This window comes from Pleurodeles waltl, chromosome 3_1, assembly GCF_031143425.1.
Source record: "Pleurodeles waltl isolate 20211129_DDA chromosome 3_1, aPleWal1.hap1.20221129, whole genome shotgun sequence".
NCBI lineage: Eukaryota > Metazoa > Chordata > Amphibia > Caudata > Salamandridae > Pleurodeles > Pleurodeles waltl.
Window position 1 is genome coordinate 369,449,611 of NC_090440.1, and position 16,104 is coordinate 369,465,714.

General features: G+C 41.6%; 1 protein-coding gene across 1 annotated transcript in view; it reads right to left on the reverse strand.

The window, feature by feature from the left end:
- SLC27A2 (solute carrier family 27 member 2) overlaps positions 1-16,104 on the reverse strand; it is a 559,749-nt gene that overhangs the window by 417,025 nt on the left and 126,620 nt on the right. Inside the window, exon 3 of the mRNA XM_069222551.1 lies at positions 9,600-9,758. Within this exon, the coding sequence (XP_069078652.1) occupies positions 9,600-9,758 (159 nt within the window). The remainder of the gene's footprint in view (positions 1-9,599; positions 9,759-16,104) is intronic.

Genomic DNA, 16,104 nt, shown 5'->3' on the forward strand with positions numbered 1-16,104 from the left:
ATTAATAGATCAGAGGACCAAAACTCATATTAAGATTTCCAATACAGATTTAAAAAGGGCTGAAAAAAGTAAAACATTTGGATACATTTTATTTGGAGGGCTATACATCAATTGCCCGGCCTCAGTTTTTGTCTGCACAGACAATTTTCAAGAGGAGGGAGCTTAACAGCTTGCGATAAACTAACAACAGGGCAGGGCAGTCAAATGAAGCATGCTTAAAATCCTGGATACCATGTTGATAAAGATTACATATGCTTAAATTCCTGTACCATCTAGACGTTAGTACATTTAACGGAAGAATACTTAATCTAATTAGGATCCAAAACCATCTAACCCCCATTGGGCATATGTCAAGTATGGTTCCGAACAGAATTCATTAATGTTTCATACCTTCCTTTTTCACAGCAGGAGTTGCTATCCAGACAATGGCTTAGATTAATGGAAGCTTGTTTAAGACAGGGCATTACTTGAGTTGGTGATAAAAAAAGACAGCACATTTTGGTCCAGCGCAAGTTGATCTAGTGCATACTTGAAGTTTCTAAAAAACAAAGACTTTTCTTTTCTCAATTCAAAAATCTCCTTAAATATAAAATGGCTTAGGGAGAATCATCACTTCTCAGTACACAAAAAGCCCACAGGACCACTCCTAGCAAGCCTTGCGCAAATGAACTTTTAATCCACATTCCAGCCCTAGGGCAACATCAGTCATGAAAGTATTACATGAAGATAATCTCCTTAATATAAAGCCTTGTGTCGTGTCTATAAAAAAAATAAAAAAACATCTTGCCACTTCAATTAATGCCACTGCCCATAAAAGAGTTAGAGGTATCTTAGCCTGGTACACAGATAAGAGATGGGAAATATGTTTCCTGCCCACAGCATTACAGAATGCGCCCAACTCCTTGGCCTATGTTTGCACTTTACCAACACTATTTGAGATGTGATCTGAATTACTTAAGGTATTGAACATAACTTTTCCTAATAAAGTATAGCTTCTAATGCTCTCCAATTTTGTGAACCCAAGTGCCATGACAAATTATAGTGTTTACATGTTTCCTTCCCCTGAAAATCTAAGACTTTACGTTTTTGAGGAGTTAATTTTCAGATAATGTAGGTCCGCATATTGGTGTAATGCCGCTAAGCGGCCATTTAAACCTTTGGGGTTAAATCAAGAATTACAATGTTATCTGTATATAGTAGGCAAGTTAGTGATCGACTCCCAATACCTATCACAAAGTTCGAACCTTTTGAAAGGAAGCCGGGCAAATAGTATCTATTCAAGGAGAATAACAATCGTGCAAATAAACACCACTGTTTCAGACCAATTATTGCCGGAAAGCGGATGGATAAACCCTGATTTCAACCTAGCAAGATTTGACACCAGGTTGAGAAGTTCAAGGCAATAATTAAAGGCAATAATTAAATGCAATTGGGTTCCAGGCATCCCAAGATTAGACAGCTTTTTCCACAGGGTTGGGCGATAAACTTTATCAAAGACTGTGGAAAGTCAACAAAAGCAGCACATACTGGGGAGCCTCTGACGGTCACATATTTTTTGTTAATAAGCTGTAGGGTAGTGATATGATCTAAGGTACCATGTTTTTTCAGAAAGCCCATTTATTCTAATGGAGTGATCGTATTGCTCTCTACCTAGGTATTATGTTTGTCCAATAGACACCTAGTACAGACCCTTCCTACTGCATCAAACAGAGCAATCTATAGTTAGCAGGCCAGTTTAAACCCAGATCTGTGACTGGGAGTGAATGTTTGATTTGTTCTGCATTCCGTCCATCATCTGTTGTTTTTTAATTTGTCGCCCCAAGTGGGAAGGGTATGCCCAGACGTGGGTCCTGTGCTTGCTATGCCACCAGTTTCAAGCTAGCCTGGCTGATGAAGGGTGATACCCTACAAACGGTCCCAGTATGCTTGTTCTGGTCCAGGGAGGACCTGGCCTGGCAGTTCAGGCTGGACTGTTCCCATGGGGAACAGAGTCAAAACTGTTTTGCATATGGCTGGGTCCAAACTGGAATGGCAAGGCAAGCGAAAAAAACTGATGGATTTAACCCAGATCTGTTACTGGGGGTGAATGTTTGATTTGTTCTGCATTCCGTCCATCATCTGTTGTTTTTGTTTTTGCATTAGAAAATCTTTGGGCAACCAGACCCCTTATGAGACCCTGTTTAGTGTCCAGATGTATGTTTCAGATATTGATAACCCTGGCACAGTGACAGCCGATATGCCTTTTCATATCAATGAATGTTTTGCTGTCTTACAGGAACTACAAGAGTCCCGGAATGAGCACTCAAATTACATTTCCAAAAGGTCTGCTACTGACCAAGTGAAGGAGTAACCAGCATCTTCTGGCTGCATTCTGAAAGTTGGGGATCTAGTTTGAGAGAAGATCATGAATAAGGAGGAGTTTGGCCCATCACACCGAACACTGGTGCCAATCCTTGGTATTCAAGCTACCAGAACTGTGATTTTGCCACCCCTTGCTGGTTATAAAAACAAACAATTTGCTTAATTTGATATGATTAAGATACATCATGCCAGAAAATATATGGGATGCCCCTATGATCACTTCATCTCTGGGGCAAAGAACCAAAAATTAATAAAATAGAGAGGCAGGAATTTATATTTTAAACACAAAGTTCTCCAACAAACATCAATCAATGTGTTTGTGACACAAGACTCGTAATTTGTGTAACGAATTCATTACAAATATTTCAAATATTAAACTCAGCAATCATAAGCTTTGTATTAGGTTTTACATTTATTTAGACAATTATCTGAAACACGTTTTCAAATGAAGATCCATCTTCTCTTGTAAAAAAAAACACAAAACATTGATCTCCAAATTGTATACAACATTAATCACAAAAATACAGCCAAAAACCAATCCATCAAAACTTTATTTATAGAACATAACATAGCCTATCAAACCAATGTTGTTAGGACTGCTGTGTCCCTATATAATTCCCAAAATACAATCCACTGTTCAGGTTGCCATACAAAAGACACATATATGTCTTTTAGCATGTCAAAATATTTAACATCTAGAGTATTTGCTCCTAACATTATCCTTTTGGGGTTTGGCTTCTTGAAAATAGTAGTGTCAACATGTTTCAGCCTTTATAACTTTTCGGCCTCATCAGGGCCTCTGGCTGACAGGTAATTCAACATTTCAATTTGACAGGTAACTGGCATAATATGATTCACCACGCAATATGTTTCCACCCAAAATAGCCTCTCCGACAGATAGTTAAAATACCAAAACAATCCAGGCAAAACAGAAGTGAATTAGCTGCAACTGGAATGAAGGTGCTCTAATCCTGGTGCTATACCCAGTTAGTCAGCGCTCTTGGCTCTGGAGGTCTGCATTAGTTACAAAAGTAAGTATTACATTATGTAATGTAAGTGGTGCAGAATGGAATTATGTTGAGTGTAATTATGTTGCATGGTGTGGATTTACATGGAGTGGCATTGTTTGGCATGGAGTGGCACGTAGGGGAGTTAAATTATGTGGCATGATGTTGAATTATATTGTGTGGATTGCAATTATGTGGTGTGAAATTATATGGGTTGGAGTTGAATTGTGGGAATGTAAGGCACTGAGTGGAGTTATGTGTAGTGGAATTATGTGCCATGATGTACAGCAGAATTATGTGGAAAGTAATTATGTGGTATTAAGTGTAGTGGAATTACGTGTAGTGGACTTGTGTGTCGGAGAGTGGTATGTATTGAGTGGAATTATGTGGAATGGTGTTGAATTATGTGGCATGATGTGGAATTCTGTGGTGTGGATTGGGTGTATGTGATGTGTAGTGCAATTATGTGTTGTGGAGTAGAAAAATGTGGTGTGGAATGCAATTGCGTGGAGCTGAATTGTGCTTTTCTGTGGAATTCTGTAAAACTGAATGAAATTATACTGAGTGGTATTATGTGGCATTTTGTGGAGTGTTTTATGTGGTCTGCTGCTATGTGGCATGGAGTGGCTTTATGTGGCGTGTAATTCTGTGGCATGGAGTGAAGTGTAATTATGTTTTGTGGTGTGGAATTGTGTGGCAGTGAACCGTGTGGTGTTGTGTGGCATGGTGTGGAATTATGTGGAGTGTAAATATGTGGCACGGTGTGTATCTGAACTTTGTGGATGTGTTTTGGAGCTGAGTGGATATACGTGGAGTGGAATTATGTGGCATGAGGTATAATTATGTAGGTTGGAGTAGAATTATGTGTAGTGGAAATATGTGGAGTTGAATTGTGTTACTAATGGTGTAATGGAATTATGTGCATGGAATAGTATTATGTGAAGTGGAATTATGTGGCATGGAGTGGAATGATGTGGAGTTATGAGATGCTGGAATGTGTTTTGTAGTGGAATTATGTGGTGTTGATTTGTGTGTTGTGGAATTGCGTGGCACTTAGTTGTGTGGCGGTGTGCTGAAATATGTGAAACTGAATTTGTGTTGTCTTCATAGGCCAGCTGAGTGCAGGTGCAGTATGCATCAGTTGGCTAAATTGTCCAGTGATCTCTATGGGCCTTAGATTGCTCTTGACTTGGAATGTGTTAGGGGCACAGCTACCAACTTTGGAACTGGGGAACAGGTTTGAGTCTCAGCATCAGCTCAACATCCTGTAATCCTGCGCAGGTCACTGTCTAAATGAAATTATTATGACCTTGTGTAATGTAGCTGGTGCTCATGTAAAGAGCTACAGCCACTTTGGGACGAGTTTGCTCAACATAGAACTGCAAAAATAATGATTTGGCAGTGAGGGCTGATTGGTGCTGTGGACTATGGGGGTCATTACGAGTCTGGCGGTCTTGCAACCGCCAGGGACGCGAAGGCGGTCGGAGCGGTCTGACAGCCACATTACAACCGTGGCGGTCACGCCACGGTCTAACCGCCGGCACTGCCAGTTTACCTCCACAGGAGGGACTGGTGGTGCTGGTGGTCCTATTCCTCCAGGGCAGAGCTGCATGCAGCGCTGCCCTGGGGATTACAAGTCCCTTCTCCACCAGCGGTTACATGGCTGCAGCACTGCCATGTAACTGCTGGTGGAGATGGGTTGCAGGGGGCCTCAGGCACTTGACAGCCCCGTCTCGATGTTCACTGTCTGCTTTGCCCTACGCACTACAGCATTGCTGCAGGCTCTATTATGAGCCGGTGTCAATGTTGTAGGCCATTTCCCACTGGTCAGCGGTTGGAAACACCATTTCCAAAAAGCGTTTTTTAACCAATTCATTTTCCATAACTAATTGTATTTGACATAGTGTGAAAGCGGCTGAAATGATTTACACAAATTTTGGCATAATTATATATTATGGGGTGCAGATGATCCTTTTGGGTACTGCAGACAAGTAGGGTAAGTATTTTTTAAGAAGACATTTAATCTTGGTGATATCTGTGACCACAGTACTTTAGTTGAATGCCTTCTTCACAAACATTTAAGGCAGCCATGTTGTTTTAAGACCACTTCGCCAGTGTTCTGGCTTAGGGCTGTAGATATAGGTAAATATTAGGTTTTTATTTTTTCCTTACTTCTTCTCAATTTAGCCAACTGGTCATAACTCTAAAAATCATTGAAAGTTTCTATGTATATATTTTTTTTTATTTATGGAGTACAGCGGTACTACCTAAAAAGTACTGCAGTACTTAAAAATTGAAAAAACATTGTGATACACTATATTTCATTAATGTAGTGCTGTGCAGTGTATTTACAGTTTTTATCATATTAATAAAAAAAGATGTGTACAGTGGAAATACCCAAAAAATAACAGTGCAAATGCCATGCAACTTAATTTTTTTTTTGGAAAAAGTATTTCCAAAAAACATGGTTCTTACTAGGGACTAGCTCAGTACTCTGTAAAGTTATTTAAAATATTTTTTTTAATGTATAAATACATTTCCCTGCCTACTAGCACTTTAATAAAGTGGTACTAAGGAAGAAACTACAATAAAACCTACTACTTGTGTATATTTATGGCCCTAAAAAAAAGAACGCAGCCAGAGTGTAGTAAAAACAATATGGCTACCTTTTAATTTTCTAAAAACAGCCATTTCCCAATTCTCATATAACGCGGTAGATCGCACAGTTACCACAGTATACATGCCACAAAATATAACTAATGCCTAGCTGTATTATTGTATTGCAGTATCCTTCTGTCATGCATGGTGACAAATGTGCAACACAATACTTAAGTCAGATTTACAAACCAACACAAGGCCAGCCGGCATGGCCCAGAGTTAAGAGGGAAATCTGGAGAAATGCAAGGCAACGCAATTCGCTGTTTTGCACTACTCTGCACACCATAATCTACATTGCTACATTTCACATACAACTGCAGATCATTTTGCTTCTCGTCTCAATGCCCAACTTCCCCAATTCTTCAGTTGCCGCCTAGATGCCTTAGCCTTGGCATCCAATGCTTTTTCTCAGGATTGGTCAACTTCTCTCAATTATGCTTTCTCTCCGCTCATCATGATCAACAGATTACTGGCCCAGGTAAGATGCCAACCAGCAGTACTGATTCTCGTAGCCCCCTTCTGGCAATCTCAGGTGTGGTTCCCTACTCTTCTAGAACTCTCAATAGAATCCCTGTTCCTTTTCCCTTCATTCCCGCATCTACTTTTGAATCCTCAAGGTCTTCTTCACAGCTTAATCACAGAGAATCGTGTTACTCTCTCAGCCTGGAAAATCTCAGGGATTCCCATTCAATCCTGCTTATTTCGACAAAAGCTTCAAATTTCATTGACCAATCATACAAAGAAGGCATACAGATCAGCATGGTCCTTATGGGATAGCTGGTCTTTATGGGGTAGCTGGTGCAAGGGAAAACATATTGATTCCCTTTCAGTGGATGTAACCGCTATATGTAATTTCCTTGCCGCAGAAGCTTGTAAAAGTAAACTTATCACACCATCAACTTGTATAGGTCAGCCATCTCCTCCTCCCATCCTTACATCAATGGAAAACCAGTCAGAGAACACCCTTTAGTCTGACATCTATTAAAGGGAGTAAAAGTTTGTGATCCTTCTTTATCAAAGTATAATTCTGTGTGGGATGTTAACGTTGTGCTAAATCTATTTATATTGTGGCCTGATAATACAGTTCTTTTATTGAAAATGTTGTCTGCTAAACTTACCTTGTTGTTATGCCTTGTTTCTATCAAAAGACTTTCAGATGTTAAAGCGCTTGACATTACCACTCGCCAGTTTACTCCATCGGGTGTTTTGTTTACAGTTCATTGACGTACCAAAACTAATTTAACTATAGTTTTTTATCCTTATTTCCCTAGCCATCCTAAGTTATGCGTAGGACAACGCTTAAAGATTTATGAACAAAAGACAGTTGATTTAAGATCATCCTCAGCACCCCAACTCCTCATTTTCTTCAGAAAACCTTTCAAGCCTGTATCATCTCCTACCCTCGCTCGATGGGGTAAGTGGGTTATGTCCTTAGTGGGCATTGATACTTCTTCTTTTGGTGCTCATTCGTCCAGGGGAGCTATGGCTTCTAGCGTGTTTTGGGATGGTTTTCAGCTGGAGGATATTCTCAGATCGGCTGACTGGTCAAATGATAATGTTTTTAAGGCATTTTATTGTAAGCCTATACAATTCTTTAACAGTGATTAATTCACTTTAAACAAGCATAATAAGAGCCTCCATTCTTGTCATAAAATGTCGATTTTCCTAGTAAGTTATGAAGGAAAGTCTTAATTTTATTACAAACACAGAGGCAAGTATTATTCCACATCATTATTTCTTACTTTATGTTTTTCTCCCTCCCTAACAGCACCATCAGCTCCTTCACAAACTTCATCTCAAGGATAACATCCCTCTTCGATTCCAAAGACGGATCTCTATGTCCTCTACGGATCATTTCCACAGCACTGTTCCAGAGACTTTTGGCTCCTTGCAAAGTCTACATAAATTTGTGAATTTTCACCAGGAACTTTTCTCGGTTCTAATGGCTTGTTGCATAATTTTTTCAATTGTTGCTATGTTCATTACCTTTTGATCCCTCGCACAAGAAAAGAGGGCTATTCACAGATGAGATAAATACTGGAGGGTTGGCTGGTTGGTGATTGGCAGGACACTGTGGACTACGTTTCGTTTCCCATTGGCTGCCGTTTGTTCACCTTTTGGGATTTGTAGTTTCTTGACTGCGCTGCTATTAAAATTAACAAGGAAATATAAGCATAATACTTGCCTCCATGTCTTTAATAAAATTAAGACTTTCCTTCATAACTTACTAGGAAAATCTACATTATTGTCCAAATATAAAAACAAAGAATATGTTAAGAATATGCTAATTGTAAAGTAAACAACAGTGGGCAACATCTGACAGCAGTGCTTTGTGACCTGCTGCAAAGGTCCAGCTCCAGAGCAGCACTGCATCTCTGACGGCTGTTCCTGTGCCCGACTATTGAACCCTGTCCGAGATTAGTTTCAACTAGGCCACTCTGGAGACCTTTACACTTGAAATATTAATAATTCAATTAGAAAGGTACAATCACCCAGAGTGATTGGACTGAACAATTAAGGACAAACGGTGAAAATTCAGGACACAAATTCAGGACAAAGGGTCACAATCTAGGGCAAAAATTCAAGAACAAACATCGGTTTTAGAGACACATTCAACAGAGGCCATGTCTCACTACATTATTAGTGCATTCATTTACTATTTTCTACATTATACTATTTATTAACTATGGTCTTTTTGTGATTGCCTCCTGGTATGCTACATTCATGTGTCACATTATGTCCTTGTTCAGTAGTAAATTAATGCCCTTCAGCACTGTGTCAAGGCCATCACCCCTACCCAAATCTACCCAATCTTTCTGTGAGAGAAAGCAACAGCAAACTTTTGTTTCTAAACATCTTAAAACCCATGGTAAACAGTTTGGGAAACATTAAGGTAAGTAACCTTATGCTAGTTTAAACAAACTGAACAATAATATCTGGATCGCCTCAACTTCCAATGGATTTTCAACCTAAAAAGAATTGAATGTGGCAGGCCAGATGTTGTGGGCGACAGTCTCCCACCTAATGTCAGGATGTGAGGTGCCCACAACTTGTTTGTAGTCACGCAGCACTAGAGTGTACATCCAGGACTCTACATTTATCTCAGAGCTGGGAGCCCGGACTACCAATCAAAGATAATAAAGGAGGATGAAATTGAGATCAGATGGGCGATCGAGTGCAACTTATTAAAAGGGTTGTTACTAAGAACTGGATAAATAAGGAGGAGAATAACAAGGTGGGACAATTCCTAAAATCAGACAAGATGGGTCCACGAAGAGTATCAGAAGGTATTTCGTACCTGGGGAGTTGTCTCAGCAGACAGGATAGAAACAGAAGAGTCACTGTCAAGTAGTTAAACAAGCAGCACCCACCTCTCCTTGCAAACTCTTCTGGTGCAATGGTCCGCAGTTTGTGCTTATGACGGTTGAGCAGGGGCCAGGAAAAATAAGTGAGCCACTGGCCCACTCCTGCCCCCTATTAGGTCTGTCATTGGCATGTGGAGACAGCACATAAGGAGCTTGAAATACATGACTGAAGGAATACCTTTTAAAAGATTTACATTTTAAAACGCACCTTTGAGAATGCATCCATTAACACCAATCATGAAGCCAGCACTGTGGTATAGCGGAAGAGGAGTGTATATAATGTCATTAGAGTTTATGCCAGCAGTGTTTAACAGGCCACTTCCCATCAGAAGTCGGTGATGATTTATGACGGCAGCCTTTGGAAGACCTTAAAAACACAAAGAAAGATATTAACATTCTATCTGACAGCTTCAGGAACATTCACTCAATAAGACATGAAATGGTTTAAATTGTAACTTTCATCTCCCATTACAGTAACACATGGTAATATAGTTTTCAATGCTTCTGCTTCTCCTTTTTTGTAGTACTTTTTGTGCAGTGAATTTTGCAGGGTGGATGCAAACTACTAAGAGGGGCAAACGAAACATTTACTTGATACGGACAGTCTGGCAGGCCCTGTGCCCAGCCCCTCGCTACTTACTACCAAAGGCTGTGCACAATGAGGGTGTTAGCTGTCTGTAAGCAAGTTTGGTGCAGTCTGGTGCAGGCCTCGGCCACATGCTGTGAGCAGCAGCAGGTCAGGGAACATAGGCCAGACTTTGTGCCCAACCCTCCTCTGCAAATAGCTGAAGGCTCACAAAGCAGGGATTTTCCAGCAGGTTGCCCAAGGGAGTTAGGCTACACTCAAATTTGAAAATGATCAGAAACCCCCCAAAATTCAGTAAATAAAAAAAACAAAGGTTCAAGTAACATTATAGTTAGGTATGGTAACAGGATCTTAGCTTAGGTTGAAAAACATGTGACATTATGGTTAGATGTTGTAATGAGATACAAACTTACGTATAAATCCGAAAAACATTGTAATTCACATGTTATAGTTTTCTGGGCTAACTATAACTTGCACTCCCACCATGCACTGCTTATGACCTCAAATATTACATCACACATGAGATGTTAAACTAAATTATTAATGATATCACAAATGACACAACGGATAACACCAAAATTATATAGAACATAAACCTATTGTGTGTATATGTGAGTGTATAGCCTGGAAATAATTAAAGCCCTGCAGCCGGGGGGAGTGGCTGTGTATCATAATTATAGATAAGTCATGTTGTGTGTGTGTGTGTGGCCATGTATAGCCAATGCTGGGAGGACCGCTGCGGCCCTCACAGCACGAGTAAACGCTGTCAGTTCCAGACAAACACTATCCTTGTGAGGACAGTGCATTAGGAAGACCGGTCCCCATAGTGCGTTTAGGTACTTTCGAGCGAGTGCATCAACAAACTAAAAGTGCAGTTATATTTGCCTCTGTCCAAAGTGTGTGTGCTGTTAGAATAGTAAATACACACTTCATTACAGTCAATTGATGGTCCTCATAATTATAGATATGTCATATGGGGGAGCAAGTGGGGTTGTGTGTCTTTCCTGTATCCACAGTGTTTGTGGATGAAGCTTGGCATAAATCTTTTCACTCTACAAAAGTCAAATTAATTCCATTGCCATGGTTAATAATGAATAATGCAAATAAAAGTGAACTCTCACAAAGAATAGTAAAAGAACTTTACTTTTAGTTCTACTTATGAGAAAAAAACATTTTTGAAGCGGACAAGATTTTTGGGACACGTATTCGTTGAAAAAAAAACATACCATTCCATTTTGAACTAAAAAAAAAACAAATTATATTCACCAGTTATAATTCTTAAGTAACGGTTCTGTTTGTTTAAAACAGTAAGTTTTAAGCAGCATTGTCTCCTAACTATAACATCCTTTTACACCCAGTGAGTTTCTAAGTTTATTTTTTCAAAATGTAAAGTAACATAAAGTAACATATTCCAATTTCTAACTATAACATCACTTTAACACTTAGTTTTTTTTCAGTGAATTTCCATGTTTTTTTGTAACGTAGCGTAGGATGCTAATCACCGTGCATGGGGTTGGGTGGGCAGGCTCTGAGCCGAACCCTTCGATGGTGCCTAATTCCCCCCTCAGAGCACCATACCACCTTAATGCACAGCCTTTACAGTTTTTTTTAATGTTGCTGGAGAAAATGCTCCATGCAGCCCGCCCCAACGTTAAAAAACAATGCTTAGTTGGCCTCTGCCCCTACTAGGGACACCACCAGGAACCAAAAATATTTAAATATCAAGCCTTCAAAGGGCAATGAATAATAAATGAGCGCCTCCTAATGCTAATTGTCTAGTCTTATTTTGTTGGTGTCCTGGCCCTACCCGGGACAGCCATATCTTTAAATTTTGTTGAAGGCTAGCGGGGACAGAGGGAGCCCCAGGACCCCATACCTCATCTGCTTCTTGCAAGTGGCCGTCAATCAATCAACATTTATAAAGTGCGGCTTATCACCCATGGGGTCTCAAGGCGCTAGCTGGGGGAAGTGGGTCAGTCCAAGAGTCAGGCCTTTTGGTCTTTCCTGAACTGACCCAGCAATTGGGACTGTCTGAGGTGGAGCGGCATCGTGTTCCAGGTCTGCGAGGCGAGGTAAGAGAAGGGTCTTCCTCCAGCCGTGTTCCTCTGGATTCTGGGGACAGCAGCGAGGGCCAGTTGTGCTGAGTGGAGTTGCCTCAATGGGATGTAGAAGGAGAGATAGTGCTTAAGGTAGGCAGGTCTGACGTGGTCAAGTGCCTTGTATGCGTGGGTCAGGAGGTTGAAGGTGATACGTGCTGACGGAGAGCCAGTGTAGGTCTCTCAGGTGGGCAAAGATGTGGATGTCAGGATCAGTCTGCCAACGGCATTCTGTATTCTCCAGAGTCTTGCTTGGACTTTTTCGTTGATTCTGGTATAGAGTGGGTTGCCACAGTCGACAAGTGTCCGGATAACTGTTCTCCTTGTGTAAGTGGGGATCCACTTGAAAAACATCTTCTGGAGCAGGGGAAGGGTGCGGAAGCATGGCGAGGAGAAAGTGCTTACTTGGCGGGCCATGGACCGTGATGAGTCGAGAATGATGCAGAGGTTGCGGGCAGGGTTCGGTCGGAGGTGGGGCAGTTCCTAGACTCCTGGAGCACTTGGAGTCATCCCAGGTGGAAGAGGCAGGCCCCAGGATGAGGATATCCATCTTGTCTGAGTTGAGTTTGAGGCAGCTGTCCCTCATCCAGTCGGCGACTGCCTTCATTCCGTTGTGAAAGTTTATTTTGGTCGTAGAAAGTTTGAAGGAGAGGGAAATAATGAGCTGCATGTTGTCGGTGTATGAGACAATGTTGACCCCGTGGTGTCTGATGATCCTGGTGAGCAGGGTCATGTAGATGTTGAAGAGGGTAGGACTCAGGGAGGAGTCCTGGGGACTCAGCATCTAGTTACCGTTGGCTTTGAGGTGAAAGATGGGAGCCTGACTCTCAGGGTTCGGCTGGTGAGGACAGAGTGGATCCATTCCAGGGCTTTGCTGCGGATGCCGGTGTCGTGTAGTACGGTGCACTTGGTGGTGTGGGAGATGGTGTTGGAGGCAGTGGAGAGGTCAAGGAGGACGAGGGCAGCGGTCTTGCTGCAGTCCAGTAGTGCGGATGTCATCTGTGGCGCTAGGAGTGCGGTTCCGGTGCTGTGGTTGCTCCGGAGTCCGGATTGGGAGGTGTTGAGGATGTAGTTGGCTTCGATGAACTCGGTGAGGTGTGCGTTGATCGCTTTTTTGTTTACCTTGGCGGGAAAAGGGAGCAGTGAGATAGGTCTGTAGTTTTTATGCTCCTTAGAGTCTGTGGAAGTTTCTTCCCGAGGGTCTTTATCTCTGTGTTTTCAGGCATCCGGGGAAGTGGCGGTTTCAATGGAGCAGTTGATGGTGCGGCATAGCTCGGAGTGATGATGGCACTGGCTTGATTAAAGATATGGTGGGGGCACAGTTCTGAGGGTGCCCCAGAGCATGAGCTTGAGGGTGTCTTCCGGGGTGAGGAGGGTCCAGTGTGCCATGATCTGTGGGCGATATGAGTCTGTGGTGGTGCTGGTTTCCTTTGCTTGCAAATCCTTCGTAGATGTCCTGAATCTTCCAGTGGAAGAAGGTGGTGAGACGGTCGCAGATGTCTTGGTAGGGTGGTATGTCTGCGGTGTTCGTGTCTGGTTTTGTGTGTTCCTTGACTATGGTGAAAAGTTCCTTGCTGTTGTGCGCGTTGGTGTTGATTTCCTAATTGCTCTAATGAGCCGGTGTTGTGATGCGACAGCTTCTTTGGGGGCTTTGTGGTCTGTTGGGGGTCTCTGTGGCCCCATGCAACTGTCGTGCAGGAGCTAGCAACACATTTTGTTTTCATTCATTTTTTTTTTTTTAATCTGCCATGCCCTGATGCCCACCTATGGCACTCTCAGCACTTTTTATGGTTGGAGCTGCAGAGGGAGCACCAAGGCCCCCACATCTCCACCGGCTCCCCTGCCAGCACTCATCCGGGATGTGGCGGGAGCTAGCACTTCTTATACCTAACAGGAACAGCTTTCCTTTCTGACCATTCTGGGTGGGAGCAATCCTATGTTTCCCTCCCCACGAAAACGTAGACAGGGAGAAACGTTTCTGCGCCTACCCGGCAAAAGCCTTTTTTCCTCCAGCCAATTGGGAACAGAGAACACTTCCCTACTCACTCTCTCGCAGACAGGGAAAATACAGTGTCTCAGGGGATGGGGTCACTGAACACTGTGATGGAGATGGCCCGAGGTATGAGGTCCTTGGGACGATAGTATGGCTCTGGGAGGGGGGCGTGAAATATCTATATTTGTTAACCTTAATTTCTCAAAAACTACTGAACAGGATTGCACAGATTAACAAAATGCCTTCTTACTGACCAAGGTCTTACTACATCCTGTCAAAATTGGTATTACTCTGTTCAGCTGTTTGGCTTTAAGTGAGTCTAATTTTCTTGTTTTGGGACCCTCGCTTTTTCTTTGACCCCTTGCCGGATCACCCCAAAACATTCCAGGAAGGAGTTGAGATGGATGAGACTTTTTTTGGTACATTTCGTGAAGATTCGTCAAACAGTAACAAAGTTATTATTAGCAAACCAAAAAATCCTTTCTTATGGAACCATGCTCCTAACTATAATAACCCAGTAGCGACTGTCACTGGGTGATATATATTAAATATATCCCCACAAGCACACGTGTACATATTTGCCTAAAATTATTAAATTTGACTTTGAATATGTCTCTATGTTGGTACATTTAGATACAAATATATACAGATTTGAATCATCTTGAATTTGTGCAAAAATTAAATTAGAAGCTACATATCTAAATACATTGAAAGCATTACGTCAATTTGACATAAACATCAAATTATCTCCATGCCATCCTTCAATACATACAAAGTCAGATCTAAACATTCTAAGCAAACATTGCTTTGCAATGAGAGAAGATGGACACAATAATGTGGCTGGCAAAGTGTGGTGCTTGTATTTTTTGTGTCACCTCCTGGCACATTCAGCAAGAGTAGAAGTGGGACATGAGGCGGGGAAAGGACAAATAGTGCTGGGGTACAAGCCTCATCTGCCTCCCACTCTAGAGGAGGCAGTATGTTTTAAGCATATCACCATAGCTCAGTTACAGTTTCCAAACATGTTTCATAATTATAGATCTTTAGAATACGTCCTGGATAGTCACATTTAAGGAGAAACTTATTTAAAAGCATTATTCTCAACATTTACATGTAATCTGCAAGACAGGCTTATCTATAGCATTCAACACAGTGATCACCTACTACTGACACAAAAAAATCAGGCTTAGGCTGTCTACTTCAGATCTATCAAAGTGGTTTGTTCCACACAGGTCCCTCACTCCCAGGCATGTTCACTATTTACATAGCCCTACAACTTTAATTATTTGACCCTTGAACAGATGAAGTTAAGCCACATGCTGATCATACCATTTAAATCCAAAGAGTACCTCAGACCCTTGGTGCAGTTGTCCTAATGATTAAAACTATAAACACTGGTAAACCCCCACCAGAAGGGCCGAGCTAATACCCGAGTACATAAATAAACTCTAATCCACAAGAATCCATTCCTCCTCCAAAGGCAGGGTGATAGGAACATAAGTTAAAGGATGCGTCATGAAACTAACTGAAATGTTACGTAAAGAAAATTAAGTGAAAAACACGTTTCATATTGGTTTCTCACTGATGCTCTCCACATGATGTTGCGTTGTTGTAGCAGAATGTGGCAGGGAAGAGTTTTCTGGGATTAGTCTGCTTAAATTTTGATACTTCAAAATGTCATAAGAAACATTATGTTAGTTTCCCTTTCTGTATGGTGCGCACAGAGCAGGCATGATTTGACATATGCTCTTGTTTTTGTTTGTTTTTTAATTAAAGGATGGCTCAAGGGTATTGCGGCTCATATCCTGATAGCATGTCAAACACTACTTGCTTTATTCAAGGACTGCATTCATGAATGATAAATACCCAGGGTCGAAGGATGCACAGTCATGTTGGTTAAAAAGACACTGCTTGCTAAATAGTGCAGAAAAACAGGCAGGAACATACTCGATCAGGCTAAGAAAGCAGAAATGTGAATGAATGAGGACGACTCTGAAGGTTAGTAGTTAAACACAGAACCATGTTGTAGGTAGGTGTG